We start from the raw sequence: 15,275 nt of genomic DNA, 5'->3' as shown, positions 1-15,275 counted from the left end.
CTTATACATATCTCTCCCTGTTGCTCCAACAGTCTTATGTCCTGCTGACCAAGTGTACCACGCATGTGATATCCCAAATACACAGACACAATATCAAAACGTCCATATGGCCCAAAAATCACTCCACGGCTGTGCGTTTACAGCAAAGAATTCAATGCGTAAAACTGATCTGTAAAAATTTGAATATATCTCTAGGCCCAGACAGAATCTGTAGAAATCTCTGCAGATTCCCACAGTATCTGAACAAACATCATTCATGAAGTACACATCTCCCAAGTCTAGTGTTTTAAACCACCAATAAAAGGTATATATATTTATATTATGTCAAATATTTCTGCATATTCTGCCCGGACCTGTGCACCTCTGACCTACATGTTCACCTGCTCCGCTTCAACCTTTCCATCTACTTGCATTTGCTGGCATTTCTCCCATATTCCCCTCCTCTGACCTCCTGATCTCCCTCGACCTCTGTTCCTCATGTCAGAATCACAGACCCTTCCACTCACATCACTTCCTGTTTCCTTTCCCATCGCACGTTCCCTCTCTTTCTTCCGAGTACCATCCGTGAGCTCTGACTGTCTTTGTAGTGCTGTAAATCAGCTTTCCTGCTGGCACAAAAGAAAACTAAAACAACAAAACAGTAAATACAAACACAATTGTAAACTATGAAGCCGTTTAGGAACCTAAAGCTGTACACCCGTCCTCGGATTTGAACAATTACTGTTTTGATATCCTTGACAGTATTATGTGTAAACATACTGTGACATAATATTTTTAGTCTAAGCTGTTAGTACGTCATCTGGTTTCATCTGCTGGTTGGTTTTGGATTTTGTGACGTCCCAGACAGCCACCTGAACGCTTCCAGTTGTCTCCGTTGCTTTACGGACCCCCTCTGATGGCCTGCCTTCACGTAGACCCTTTGCTGCGTTCTTCTATGGAAGTGTTGAAGATGTGATTTTCTCCCAGAATCGAATGTAAACACGCTGAAGTAGTCATGATGACAGGACTTGCTTGTGTTGAGCCTTTCAGTAAACGGTGAATGGCACTGCGTAGGCCACGCCCCACCTCTCCTATTGGCTATTGAGTTGGTAGGTGAGCAGGTGGTTTATAGACAGAGGGGCTCGTGACCTCTTGATGACCTTTCCCCTGCTGCCAGGCATGCCGTCTCCCCGCGCGCCCCCTTCTCTTCTCTTCTCTTCTCTTCTCTTCTCTTCTCTTCTCTTCTCTTCTCTTCTCTTCTCTTCTCTTCTCTTCTCTCAGATGGTTGAGGTTCGATCGACGCCATCTATGGAAATATGTGACATCACAGTTTTTGAATACTATCACAGTGCAACTGACAAACACTTCTGGAAACATTCAAACATTCATTTCAAAGTTTGGGATTTTTAATGCTTTAACAGAAGTCTTTTATGCTCACAAAGGCTGCATTTATTTAATGAAAAATACAGTGAAAACAGTGAAATGTTATTACAATTTCATAACGGTTTTCTATTTGAACATTTTAAAATGTTATTTATTTCTGTGATGTCAAAGCTGAATTTTCAGCATCATTACTCCAGTCTTCAGTGTCACATGATCCTTCAGAAATTATTCTAATATGCTGATTTGCTGCTCATGAAAAATGTCTTATTATTATCAATGTTGAAAACAGTTGTGCTGCTTCATATTTTTGAGGAAACTGTGATACATTTTTTGCGGGATTCTTTGATGAATGGAAAGTTCAAAAGAACAGCATTTATTTGAAATGGATATATTTTATGACATTTGATGCATCCTTGTTGAATAAAAGTAACAATTTCTGAACGGTAGTGTAAATGATATAACTAAGAAAATATGAAGCACAGGACTTCTGGCAATCCACTTTGAGTGACTCAAATGACTCAATGAATCAGTTTAATCTAAAATGAACTGGACTTCCCAACCGTAGAGTTCCACAGAGCAAGCAGTGTCATTCTGCGTAATGAGGGCACCAAATCTCCCAGGCAGGGTGCTGACCAGAGGAGCTGGAGGTCCTGAGTGGGGGGGGAGTCGAGGGGTACGTTGCCACATGAACACTACGGGCTCTGTTGGCAGCTGTGGAGCGAGCGGGGCATTCCTGAGCTCACCGCATGCGCTGCCCACTGCTTCTGCCCGTCTCCCTGATTCAGCCTGTCTGCCTCTCTCCTGTCTGTCTCCCTGCACTCCCCCAACACAAAGCTGTGCTTGTCCAGCGCCGAGCCCACTGCACTGAAAGCCTCTGTGTCAGCTCTGAGAGAAAAAAACTCTCTTTATGCAAAGAAAAACCTCCACTTCACACGGGAATGCTCACTGCATTGATCCCGCGACGTGTGGATACAAAGTAACGCTCCTTCCCCGTCTGGAACTGATAGTCACAATATTATACAAGATTGTTGTGTCTGATGCGTCTTCGCCCACAGAAACACCTCAAAAAGTTCAATTAAATGTCGCGGAGAAGAAAAAAACATTTCCCCTTGAAGGGAAAAAGAGCACTTCGGTTTACTTCAGAAGGGTTTTTGACCTTTTAAATGAGTGTCAGACGGGACGATCCCGACAGAAACGTTTTCCTGTGGGGTTTCGTGACACTGCTGTAGTCAGCATGGATCCAATCCGTTTCCTCAAATTCCATTCTCATGGATTAAATCAGAGACTTTTTGTCACACAGATTGGTAAACAAACAATATGAAGTATAAATAACATCCTTATTCATCAGCTTGCACCAAAAGACGAGTATTAGAATATAGATTCAGACATCAAGACGTGTAAAAATCTTCAAAAAACATACCGACAGACTGCTTAGCTACTACTAGACAAGTACTTCCTGTTTTCAGAGATGGACATGTCAACATCTTAACAAGTAGACAAGTAGTTTAAGGTTTTTTTAAAGGTGGATATGTCAATGTCATTTAAGAAAAAATGATAAACTATTGTTACATTTTCTAACTGCTAACTTTTCCTTATATCATTTATTCTGTTCATGTGGATTGCAAATGACAGAGGTTCAAATCCATTGTCATTTATTGAAGATATTAACAAATTAATCTCTGATAACATGTTTATTGTAGGATATCTGCGTGCCCAACTCTTAAAATGTTGAACTATACTCCGGGTAATATCTCTTAAGTCTCTTAAGCTCACAAAGGCTGCATTTATTTGACAAAATACACTAAAAACCTTAATATTGTGACAACTATTATTACAACTGAAAATAACTTTTTCTGTTTTAATATATATTAAAATATAATTTATTCTTGTCCTGGCAAAGCTGCTTTTATGGAAATCATGATACATTTTTTTCCAGGATTCTTTGATGAATAGAAAGTAAAAAAAAAAACAGCATTTATTTGAAATAGAAATCTTTTGTAACATTATAAATGTCTTTACTGTCACTTCAACTTTTTATCAAATTGTCCTTCCTGAATAATAAGTGTCATTTTATATATATATATATATATATATATATATATATATATATATATATATATATATATATATATATATACACACACACACACACACACACACATATACATATATATATATATATATATATACATATACAGTGCAATGCATAAGTTAATACACCCATGCTAAAGTTGACTAAAAAGAGGAATAAAAAATCATATTTTGGAAATTGAACTTAATGCCTTAATTTAAAAAATTAGGAAAAATCCAACCTTTTAGGACACCAATTTTCTTTGTGAATGAATAATGTATCGTAAATAAATAAATGTTCTTCCTTAAAATACATGGTGCATAAGTGTGTACACCCCTATGTTAAATTCCCATAGAGGCAGGCAGATTTTTATTTTTAAGTATTTTTTTTATATTAATTTTTAGGATACTATGCATCCTGATAAAGTTCCCTTGGCCTTTGGAATTAAAATAGCCCCACATCATCACATAGCATTCACCATACCTAGAGATTGGCATGGGGTACTTTCCATAAGATCATCTCTCAATGCAAATCAAACTAGCTTTTAGGCTAACTGAAATAAAACCATGCCAATCTCTAGGTATGGTGAATGCTATGTGATGATGTGGGGCTATTTTAATTCCAAAGGCCAAGGGAACTTTATCAGGATGCATAGTATCCTAAAAATTAATATAAAAAAAATACTTAAAAATAAAAATCTGCCTGCCTCTATGGGAATTTAACATAGGGGTGTACACACTTATGCACCATGTATTTTAAGGAAGAACATTTATTTATTTACGATACATTATTCATTCACAAAGAAAATTGGTGTCCTAAAAGGTTGGATTTTTCCAAATTTTTTAAATTAAGGCATTAAGTTCAATTTCCAAAATATGATTTTTTATTCCTCTTTTTAGTCAACTTTAGCATGGGTGTATTAACTTATGCATTGCACTGTATATATATATATATATATATATTTTTTTTTTTGATGAACTATTACTTTAAATGCAGTATTTGTAAACTGAACAAGAAGTGGACACGTACCTCCCAGAGCGTGTTCGGTCATGCTGAGACACAGAGACTCCAAACGATTATTGATGTCTGGCTCAGTCACAGGCACATGTAAATCTGCGAAACCATAAACAAACTCTGTAAACTTTAACAAATGACGACAATAAACAACACATAACAAGCCAAGTGAGGTCTGCATGACACAGACTGATGTCTTGACATACCATATCATTTAGAAAAAGTGGTTATTTGTGCTTTTTGCCACATGTTAAAGACAGGAAGATAAGGAACAGAACAGATAGAAAATCAGTAAATAGGTTCGGCACACAATGCAGGTCAGATTTGAAACTTCATCCATGCAAAAGCATCACAGATCATTTTTATCAGACACTTTCAACTTACAGTACATTTATTACATGAAGTGTCGCCCCTTTGCATCAATCAATGGTTATGTGTTTTGCTCAAAAGCACAATAGATTCAGGTCACCCCTTGTCAGATTCAAACCTTTAACCTTGAAGTTATTAGCCCAGACCTTAGACCATAAGTTTCAGATAAATCATAGATAAAAACAGTCTCTAATAATCTGACCAATATTTCATCCTTTCTTTTTTACCATTAACCCACTCAGACCTTTACCAGCTAGAGAAAAAAAGCCAAACAAAGGTCTATTTCAAACTTCTCAAAGTGTCCTATTCACATCCTAGTCATTATGCCTGCTACAACTGATCAATAGCTCCAAATTGCGACCTCAGTTTTCAAAATTCACAGCCATTATGCTTGCAAATTGCACTGAACTGATTTTGAACCGAATGTGTTCATAGTTCCCTCAGTAGTATACTGGACTACAGTGTGATCTCTGTTGTAAAAGAGTTGATTCAGTCTGGATGGGGCGGACTCTGGTTGCTCAGGACTCCTGCAGCGCTGCTTGGCCTGGCCTTTACAGTGCTCGTCTTTAGCTGAGTCAACAGCAAACAGGCCTTTGAAAATCCCTTGTGGGAAGGAAGAGCTGAGTTAGGCAACCACTGGCTGGACGGAACAGACAACCTGCTATTTTTAAGCATTAAATCCTGTAAGGCCCCTCAAGTCTCTCTCACAGTGCTCTCGTTTTGATGCCTTTGAATTAATCAAGACGTTAGTATGAACACATTGGGATGGGCAGCAATGAGAAAGGGAAGGGGAAGAGTCAGAGAGAGAAAGTGGCAGGCACAAAGAAATCATTGTTGCACGCAACCTAGCTCACAAAAAACACTGTACACACTCCCGTGCACAGCCCCGCTTTCTTCTTCGAGTATTTCTGCAAATCCACGAGAACGGAGCAAACTAAAGGAAGTGAGTTTCAGCTGCAGGCAGAGAGGAACATCTGTCTGCTCTGAATGTGTGTCAGTGGAGCACACACAGCACAACGCTTGAGTCGATGTGTGAAGAACATGGACAACTTTCCCTTTAAACATGTGACGCGGTTTCAGTCAGAAGAAAGAAACTGTCTCTGATCACTAGCAAATATTTGATAACATCTTTTTACTTGACAAGAGCCTTATTATAGCTCAGAAATACATTTAAAATAAGGGTATCTGCCTGTTTAAGGGAATTAAATTTAAGACATTTTAAATCTTTACAATGCAAAAAAATTATAATATATATATATATATATATATATATATAATATATATATACACACATTTAAGTAAAACAAATTTATATTAAAAAAAATAAAATTATATATATATATATATATTTTATTAAAACCTCTGATTGTAATATCTTAATTTCTTTTAGCTTTTTGATCATATTAATGTACAAATATGTAGTCTAGAAAAATGATGCTGCCTTCACACAGACTTTTAAAATACAGCACAGTTTAATGCACACTTGAAAGTTGAGTATTAATTTTCATGCACAGCAAAAAGAAAAAAGAAGAAGAAACAGCAGAATGACCAATGGCTCGGATGGCACTTCATTTACAAGCTTTTTTTAACCCCAGAGTTCATTAACTGGAGGGAAACGATTCCAAACTGTTTCCTCTCTTAAGTCATCTGGGTTTTTTTGTGTCGGAGATGAAGGAACTCCAGACTGCGAGTTACACATGATCAGTGTGTTTGAGTTCCTGTCTCTTACCTGTTTGCTGGAACATGGCCATGGTGTGTGGGTTGGTGTGGACGGGTAGTGATCGAGTCCTCTGAACTGAGCTGTGTGTGCGGCTGGGCATGCTGTTACTGCCCCCTGGGTTGGCAAACCACAAACCCTAACAAAAAACAACAACACACGTCAACCAAATTACATTCACATCATACTACAATCTGTGCTCATGTGAATGTTGGGACTGACAAAATAGACTTGGAAAATAATAACAAATGAACAGAATTTTATTGTTCTAAACATAAAATGTCTAGTTATAAAAGCACATCCTTTCTCATTCATTCAGTGTGAAACATGACTTTTTTTTTTAGCACAGGAACAAATTTAATGTCACACTGGATAAATATAGGATTTCTTCTGATTTTGGGGTGACATTTGTAACTGATTGTCTTGTAAGTTTCATCCATTCATGGAGTGATTTGATGCGAATAAGCCTTTCTAACCTGCCTATCCTACTTTCATTCACTCTCTCACTCCCTTCATTTGACTCCCTCTCCCCCCTTTCCTGGCCCTCCCGTTCAGAGGAGCAGGGAAAAACAGGAAATGCCTGTGCACTGTTCTCACTGCCTCTCACTAGCTCACTCTCTCTTTCTTTTCTCCTCTCCTCTTCTTTTCTCCCCTCCCTCCAGTCGCACTTCTTCCCCACACATGACTCATCGCTATTTCGCGCACCTAACCCCACCGTCCACAGACTCTGAACCGGGGAGGCAGTTGGAACTTCCTCCCATTGTAAGCGTGCCTAGAAAAATGTTTGAGCAGACACGCAAGAATGCCAGGTTATCGCTACGCTTCCAAAACCCAATCCTCAGTTGTTCCATTCAACAGTGATGTTGGAATTCTGGAATGCTGTAAATTGCCTCCAGCTCCATCCACTTCAAAAACTAGTGCTCCCTTCAGTTTGAAGTGGTAATAGAGTCATTTACGCTTTGGGTTCGGTGTTGTTGAAAGCCACTGTGAAATGACAAACCTGTCTGCCCTGTTTCAGGCCGGTAGGGGTGCTGCTGCTGCTCCGGGGGGTTGGTCCGAACAGCCCGGTGGTACCCAAAAGGCCAGGTCTTATACCAGGCAAACTCCGCATCTGATACTGGCGCAAGTTTCTCCGTGTGGGAACGCCGCTGCCTACACAGCCCGTGGTTGGAAGGGAGTTGGACTGACCGTAGCGGCTGCTGGAATGAAACAGGCAGACAGCGTCGTAAAATATATAGAAAAATTATATATTAAAAAACAGAAAATTATATATACAAATATTTAAAACAAATTTAAAATGTATATAATAATATTATTATTAAGATATTATACATTAATATGTGTGTATGTGTGTGTGTGTATATATATATATATATGTATGTATAAAATATATGAAGATGTATATCTTAATAATAATAATATTATATCCATTTTAAAAAGAAACGTCCTGTCACTTTCAGCTGCTTTTTTTCCTAGCAATTATTTTACCGTGTAAACATTTGTATGAACATAAAAAGATTTAACAACCGAGACATAAACGGACCAATTTTCACAGGCATCTGATGAACAGAAATGGAATAATGAGTCCCTGAACAGAGCTGAGGTCAGTATCAAAAGTAGCCGTCAGTATGTGGTGTGTCCACCGGCTGCTTTGAGTACGACTGTACATCTCATCCTCATGGACCGCAGCAGATTTGCTAGTTCTTGTTACTCCACCCTTCCACCAAGACACTTTTTAAAGCTCTCGAACACGTCTGAGGGGACACGTGGTCACCCGTGCTTTGACACTGTCTTAGGCGTCTTACATTACAGACATTGCAGTTTATTGCTCTGGCCACATCTGCAGTCCTCATGCCTCCTGCAGCAGGACTATGGCATGTTCAAATGAATGTTCAGATGAAACAAAAAAGCTTTTTTGGCAGCAAACACTTAATATGGGTTTGGTTCATACAGGGATAATAAAGTACCCCATGTGTAAAATGAAATACTCTGCTGTATCTTTAAATGCTGTGGGCCTAATTTTCTGCCAGAGGTCCTGGACATCTTGTTCAGATACATGGCATCATGGATTCGATCAAATACCGACGGATAAAAAATCAAAACCTGACAACCTCTGCTAGGAATCTTATAACGGGCCATGTTTGGATCTTCCAACAGGACAGTGATCCAAAAACAAACATCAAAATCAAAACAAAAAAGGGTCACTGAGCACAAAACCAAGCATCTGCAATGACCATCCCAGTCCCTGACCTGAACCCTATAGAAAATGAGTGGGCTGAACTAAAGAGAAGAAGCACCAACATGGATCTGGGAATCTGAAGGATCTGGAGAGATTCTGTGTGGAGGAATGCTCTCTGATCTCTTGTCAGGTGTTCTCCAAACTCATCAGGCATTATAGGAGAAGACTCAGAGCTGTTATCTTGGAAAAAGGAGGTTGCAAAAAGTATTTAATAAAAGGGGGGAATAATTGTTCCCAACGTGTTTTGGAGAAAAACATTTATTTCATAATGTGATTTCCCCCCCACTTTCAATTCTTTTACTTCAATGAAAGGTTAGATTTTAGCAATTTTTTTTTAAAATAAAATATCAAAAGGATTACCAATGCAGATTTATTTTTTACAGCCATCTTTGATCATTTTTACCAAGGGGGCAAATAATTCTGACCAAATATATATTTCATATATATACAATGATATGTTAATTTTAAGGCACTGTAAACAAATATAACAAATAAAAAAGAGTGTACAGTTTAATTGATTCATTACTTTAATGTATTTGACAGCCCTGTGATTTGTATTAAAAAAGACTGAAAACAAGCGAGTGCTTTTGGTATAATTTTGATTTTGGCAGAAGTACAAGACGAAAAACCAGAGTCTGTGTAGGAGGGCCTTCCAGTACTGACTTTGGCAATGGTGACCGTAAAGTTACAAAGGTTGTGAACCACTAATGCAGAAGTCTGTAATGCTTCACGCTGAGACATAAAATCGGAGATTCTAGCTGAGTATCATAGGCTCTATTTTCAGACCCTGATGCAATCCAGTAGGGAGTGACGGCATACTGTGACTCATAGTCCTAAACACTTCTGTGTGGTTTGTGGTATCCGATCATCATTAAAGTCTTAGTCCAATAAATAAAAACACAGATGACAATTCTGCCCTAAATCAATCAACATATCTGACAGGGTAAACCTCAAAAGTACTGTTCTTGCCTAAAGTCTGTTCTCAGACCACTGTATGATGTCATTTGGTAAAACTTGAGCAACAAAACAGGTTTTGTTAGGAAACACTGCCCTATTAAATCAGCTCAAAATCTTCCACTGAAATTTACTCAATCATTTACAAGTCACTGACAATGTACAGTTAACCTGTCAGTTTATTACAGTAATGATGGTGCAATAATGATCTGCTTAAAGGGAAAGTTAATATTCTTCAAAATATCTTCTTTAGGGTGAATAAATGATGACAGAATTTTCATTTTTGGGTGAACTATCCCTTTAAGACACAGCTACTTACCAAATTAAATTGGCAAAAAAATATTTTATGAAAACTGACAGACAATTACATGCTAAAACTATCTGGTAGATGCAGAAGTATCCGTTTATTTTATTTGGATTTGTTTTATTGTATTTTTCTACAGCATGTTTCGGCTTGGGTCAAACTAACCCCAAATAGGAAATCCTGGATAACAATGAATTTTTGAAGGGTAAATTTAAGGATAAACCAGAGGGTTAAAAATGTCGGAGGGACATGACGTTTTCCAGTATCAGAGTTTCTAGGACCCCAGACAGAAGAAAAGTAAATCTCAGCAGAAACAAAATGTTAAATTGCGTGCTAATCATGACCTCCGAAATTCACTCTACCTTCGTCTCTGTCCTGTTAAGTCCAGTAAAGTTTTCCGTGAAATTGACCGGAACTGCACCTGCACCTGCTGTTTCCATGACAACAACCTCTTCTTCTGCGTCTCTGTGAAGGCCTGCGAGGGGTGCGAGACGTCAGAGCAGTGAGGGCTGGGACAGAGAGACTCAACACTGCCCACCATTAACATCACACCTCATAAGTGAAGACTCCAAAACCGTGTCTAATGGGACTATGTCTGCTTATTCTTTAATTATGTGTGATTTGTTCAGCAGTTTCAATAATAAGAATAATACAAACCAATAAAAAGAACTGTATGCTTGCCATTTGCTGACCATGACAGTCACGAACGACTAAACTAAAGCAGTTTAGTATTTTGATTGGGATTAAAGCACCTAATCCGTAAATGCCTTAAACACCATGAAATCAAAATTGTTTAGTGACTTTAAGATCACGTTTATTAGCTTTGAAACATGAAATAAATTATATTTTTTTATCAGATGCACTCTTCTGCAGTCTTCCTGATAAGAAGACCATATTGATGACAATATACAAATACAAATTTTATCCAATCAAATGCTCTCTAGAATGATAACGTCCCCATCGGTCTAAATCAGAGAAGCAAATCATGATTAAATAATGATTTTAATTATCTAAAATTAGATTTTATTTTTGCCTTTTGACTTTTTTATTAGTTTTTAAAAATATTTCTATTTGGCTTTAATTTATTTTTTTATTTCTGTTTAAGTTATTTTAATGTTTCAACTTCAACTTATTTCAGTTAGTTGCCAAACATTTCTCATTTGTGACCCTGGACCACAAAACCAGTCACATGTCGCACGGGTATATTTGTGGAAATAGCCAACAATACATTGGGTCAAAATTAGCGATTTTTCTTTTATGCCAAACATCATTAGGATATTAAGTAAAGATCATGCTCATGAAGATATTTTGTAAATTTCCTACCGTAAATATATATAAAAAATATTTTTTTCTGAGTGGATGCAGCAAAATCGTGAACATAAATGGACAACTTTAAAGGCGATTTTCTCAATGTTTCGATTTTTTTGCACCCTCAGATTCCAGATTTTCAAATAGTTATATCCCAGCCAAACATTGTCATATCCCAACAAACCACACATCAATCTAATTTAATTATTTATTTTATTTTATTTTATTTAATATTTAAATTTTATTTTATATTTAATTTAATTTTACTTTATTTTATTTTTAGCTTAACTTTAATTACAGAAAAATTATTGTTAATATTTTCAGTACTGGTTACCTAACCATTTTACTAAATAATGTAACATAACTATAATATAACTATAATATTATAACGTATTTTTTCCTGAGTGAAACAGGATACTCAACAAGTTAGGACTTGATTGTCTCCAATGAGAATTTATTGAATAATAAAAAGCGGATCAATATTTCTTAAGACCCAGAACTTTCATATATTAGGAAATTAATTTTGCTTTCATGAATGCTTACCTCATGAATTAGGCACTTATCAATAAGCTGTAGGTAGGAACTAATGTTCTCCTCATCCGACCCGGAGACGAGGAGTTGTGTGCAAACTGTCACAAAGAAAGACAAAAAGAGTCACATATTTATTCAAAATAAAAATAAAAACATTTTCCATGATGCCAAAACTACTACTGCTGCTGCTATGTTTCAGTATGAGTTTAATGTGACTTTCAGTCTTTTTTGAAAGCTCAGCAAAAATTAAGGAAAGTAGATTACATAATCTCTGTCTGACAACCTCTGACCCATTTTTCTGTCTGTAAGATAAAGACGTGTGGAAATGGAAAGTAACGGATAGGATTTAAACAATCCTAAAAGCCTCAAATGATTCTCAGATTACGGGAAGGAAGAAGTACGCGTGAACCTTTGCCCATGACGCGAGTGAACTGAGCAGGGATGTCTCCCTCGGCTATGAGCGTGGAGTTTCCCTCCGTCTCTCCTCCGCCCAGGTGTGAGCTGGCGATGCTGCTCTTCCCCTCTGCGCTCAGCAGGTGGCGCTGTGATGAATCCTCTGTGCTGCAGGTTTTAATGGGCGTCTGGATGATCTGGTGGAGCTCCTGCAAAGGAGCACGTAGATTCCCTCCCTCCAAAATATCCTGAAAGAGAAAGCGAGAGAGCGAGAGAGAGAGAGCGAGAGAGTGAGAGAGAGAGAGATGACAAATGAATGGATGCAAGTTATTCAAGGTTGCGGTGCAGCATTATTTTGGACACTTCCATAAATTCAATACGGGCAACTGTCAGGTGTCGGGATATTTCAGACATGTAATGAGGCGGAAAATGACATGTGAGGACAAAATAAAGGTCTACCAAAAATACGTGCGTGTTTGTTTCCCCGTCGCACGGTGCGACTCTAACGGGGCCGACACATGCGGGGCATTAAAACTTTAAATGGATCCGGCTATCGGGAGGAGGTGTCTTATTTCTGAAGCTACAAATGTTCCGAGATGGAAAGCTTGATGAAAAGGTTGCTCTGAAATTAGACATCTGGCTCCTTCCTGTCTCTTGTTGTTTCAAATATTGTCCTTGAATTAAAAAGATGATAATTAACACGCATTAAAACTGCATGTGAAAATGATATTAGCGGAGGTTTGGGCTCCAGAGTTAGTGTGGCACTGCAGTTAAAGATCAAGATTGGAAACTGTAAGACTGAAGGTGAAAACTAAAAGTGAAAAAAGCATCTGCTGTACAAATCAATGCAAATGTGAAGTTTGTGATCAATAGGACTGTTCAGATTATGGGTTGAAATAAACTGAGATGGGAAAAGAGAGGCTCTGACCTTCTCCAGACAACGCAGCATGTTATGTCGGTCTTTCAGCTTCTGAATACTGATGATGATCTTGTGCCGTGCCCCTTTAGTGACTTGCTATAACAGAGGAAAACATTGTTTAAGACACAATCTGACATGCTACATGACATAAAAACAGATTGCTTTTATCTTACCTGATAATATGCAACAGTGCTACAACATATACAATTTACAAATCTATAAATGTAGGTACAAGATGGACAAATTATATAAGATTGACCTACAATAATAGCCAAATTTCACACGTAAAAACTTACAATTTTCCATTAAGGTCCCATATGTGTTATTCCACAAGCAATGTCTTCCTATGTTTTGTATACATTGTCACCACAGTAACTCTACAACTAGTTGTGGGCACAAGTATTTGGAGCTAAATGCACAACATAGCTAGCTAAATCAAGATACTATAATTGTGAGTCTCCCCTGTATCACATAAATGACAAGAAGTAATTAAGTCTTGTGTTTGGCTCAAACTCAGCATGTCTGCATCTTGTACATGCTAGAACTTCTCTGGCAATGTTACTTTGTAACTTTAAGCTATTAAAGCAGTTGGAGGTGATCTGCAGTTTTCTGACTTATTTTCCAATATGAATACCTAAATTTAGTTTAAATCAAGACACATTTAGTTGAGAAAGAAAACGTCACTATATGAAGTCTATTTTTAGATATGTCTAATAAAATTGAGTGAGATTTATGCTTAAATTAGAAGGAAAAAAAACTGCCAATGGGGTAAGAAATATAAATTGAAAGGCAACACAAATGTGTGGTATGCATTGGAAAAATTCAAACATTCTGAGTAAGAAAACAATTTTTTTGAAGCGTAACAATGAAGAGCAATGAAAGCACCAACCTGAGCTTCCAGCTGATGCTCTGACAGTGACATCATCTCATCATATGTCATGGTGGAGAAGAGCCCAGCGTACTTATGTAGACGTAGACTCTTCAGCCATGCCGGCACATCTGAGAGCGGCATCACATTATTTCAGATGAAAAGCAATGCAAGATAGGATTTCATGTGAGTGACCTAATTTTTAAAGGTCTGGGGGCTCATCTTAATGACTCATTAGACCAATTATGTATTTCCAAGATCTGTTTGCTTGCACTAAAAAATGGGTTTAACACAGTCAGTCACATCCCTGTTTCTTTAAATCTGCACGAACACATTTGTGGCTCACCCCTCATTCCGCTGCCGTCCTCATGGAATGTACTTCGGACAGCAGTGTGTTCCTCCAGGTGCTCGCTGCCTCCGCTGCCCGAGGACGCCACGCTGCTCTGGGGAGAGATGGGGGCGTGGTCGGGGGCCGGCCCGCGGGGACGCAGGTCCTCCTGAGAGAGCCACCCGTGCCCCAGAGGCTGGTTAGATCCGCCGCTCATCGGAGGGGTCAGAGACACAGAACGCCTCAGAGGACTGTGCTGCCCACCCGACAGGACTGCGAGAGAAAAGAAAAAAAAAACAGACATGCGCCGTGAGATCGGGCCATGGGGATCATCGTGAACACAAACAAGTCGGGACCGTTATATTTCCGGAAACTTCTATCAAAAGCTTAAAATTTACCACCTACGTTTAGTAGCTCTGCTGTTACCAAGCAGACATAAAGAGGAACTTTTTAAAACGCACTATTTTCTGTCTAGTCAGTGTGGACAATCTGAGGGTAGAATAGTACAGGGGCTTACAGTTGCTTTAAGTATGCAAAATTATTTTGGACTGCAATGAATATGAGCAACAGGATATTATTTCATACTCCAAGGGTATTCTGAATAAATAATTAATTAATAATAATAATGAATTCAAAATGTAACAATATACCATCTACTCTATATTCCTGTGACACTGCAAACCATGCAGATCTTATTTTAAACTGAAACTTTTTTGATGTGACCAAAACAAAATAAGAGTTTATTAGATGTTTAATTATTACATTAAATACAATTCATTAGAACTGGATTTTATTTTTATATATATATATATATATATATATATATATATATATATATATTCAGGTTTCATTTTAATTTTAAGTTTTTTTTTTGTTTGTTTTTTAAATTTTAGTTTTA

At 37.7% G+C, this 15,275-nt stretch overlaps 1 protein-coding gene across 2 annotated transcripts in view; it reads right to left on the bottom strand.

Annotated features, from left to right (window-relative positions):
- Positions 1–525: 525 nt before the first annotated feature.
- Positions 526–15,275, bottom strand: part of samd4a (sterile alpha motif domain containing 4A) — a 39,631-nt gene continuing 24,881 nt past the window's right edge. Inside the window, exons 4-13 of one of the 2 annotated variants that reach the window (XM_084096059.1) lie at positions 14,396–14,650; positions 14,071–14,180; positions 13,191–13,277; positions 12,279–12,510; positions 11,882–11,967; positions 10,393–10,505; positions 7,534–7,732; positions 6,546–6,672; positions 4,463–4,546; positions 526–1,285 (exon numbers count right to left, since the gene is read on the bottom strand). In XM_084096059.1, coding sequence (XP_083952185.1) covers positions 1,257–1,285; positions 4,463–4,546; positions 6,546–6,672; positions 7,534–7,732; positions 10,393–10,505; positions 11,882–11,967; positions 12,279–12,510; positions 13,191–13,277; positions 14,071–14,180; positions 14,396–14,650 — 1,322 coding nt within the window. In that variant the 3' untranslated portion in view covers positions 526–1,256. Of the gene's footprint in view, positions 1,286–4,462; positions 5,420–6,545; positions 6,673–7,533; positions 7,733–10,392; positions 10,506–11,881; positions 11,968–12,278; positions 12,511–13,190; positions 13,278–14,070; positions 14,181–14,395; positions 14,651–15,275 lie in introns of both variants that reach the window. The other variant, XR_014603903.1, reaches the window with a different exon arrangement.

Source organism: Abramis brama (assembly GCF_963993115.1).
Source record: "Abramis brama genome assembly, chromosome: 21".
In the NCBI taxonomy this organism is placed as follows: Eukaryota; Metazoa; Chordata; class Actinopteri; order Cypriniformes; family Leuciscidae; genus Abramis; species Abramis brama.
The sequence above is the reverse complement of the archived record's forward strand: the minus strand, read 5'-3'. Positions and strand labels throughout refer to the sequence as shown.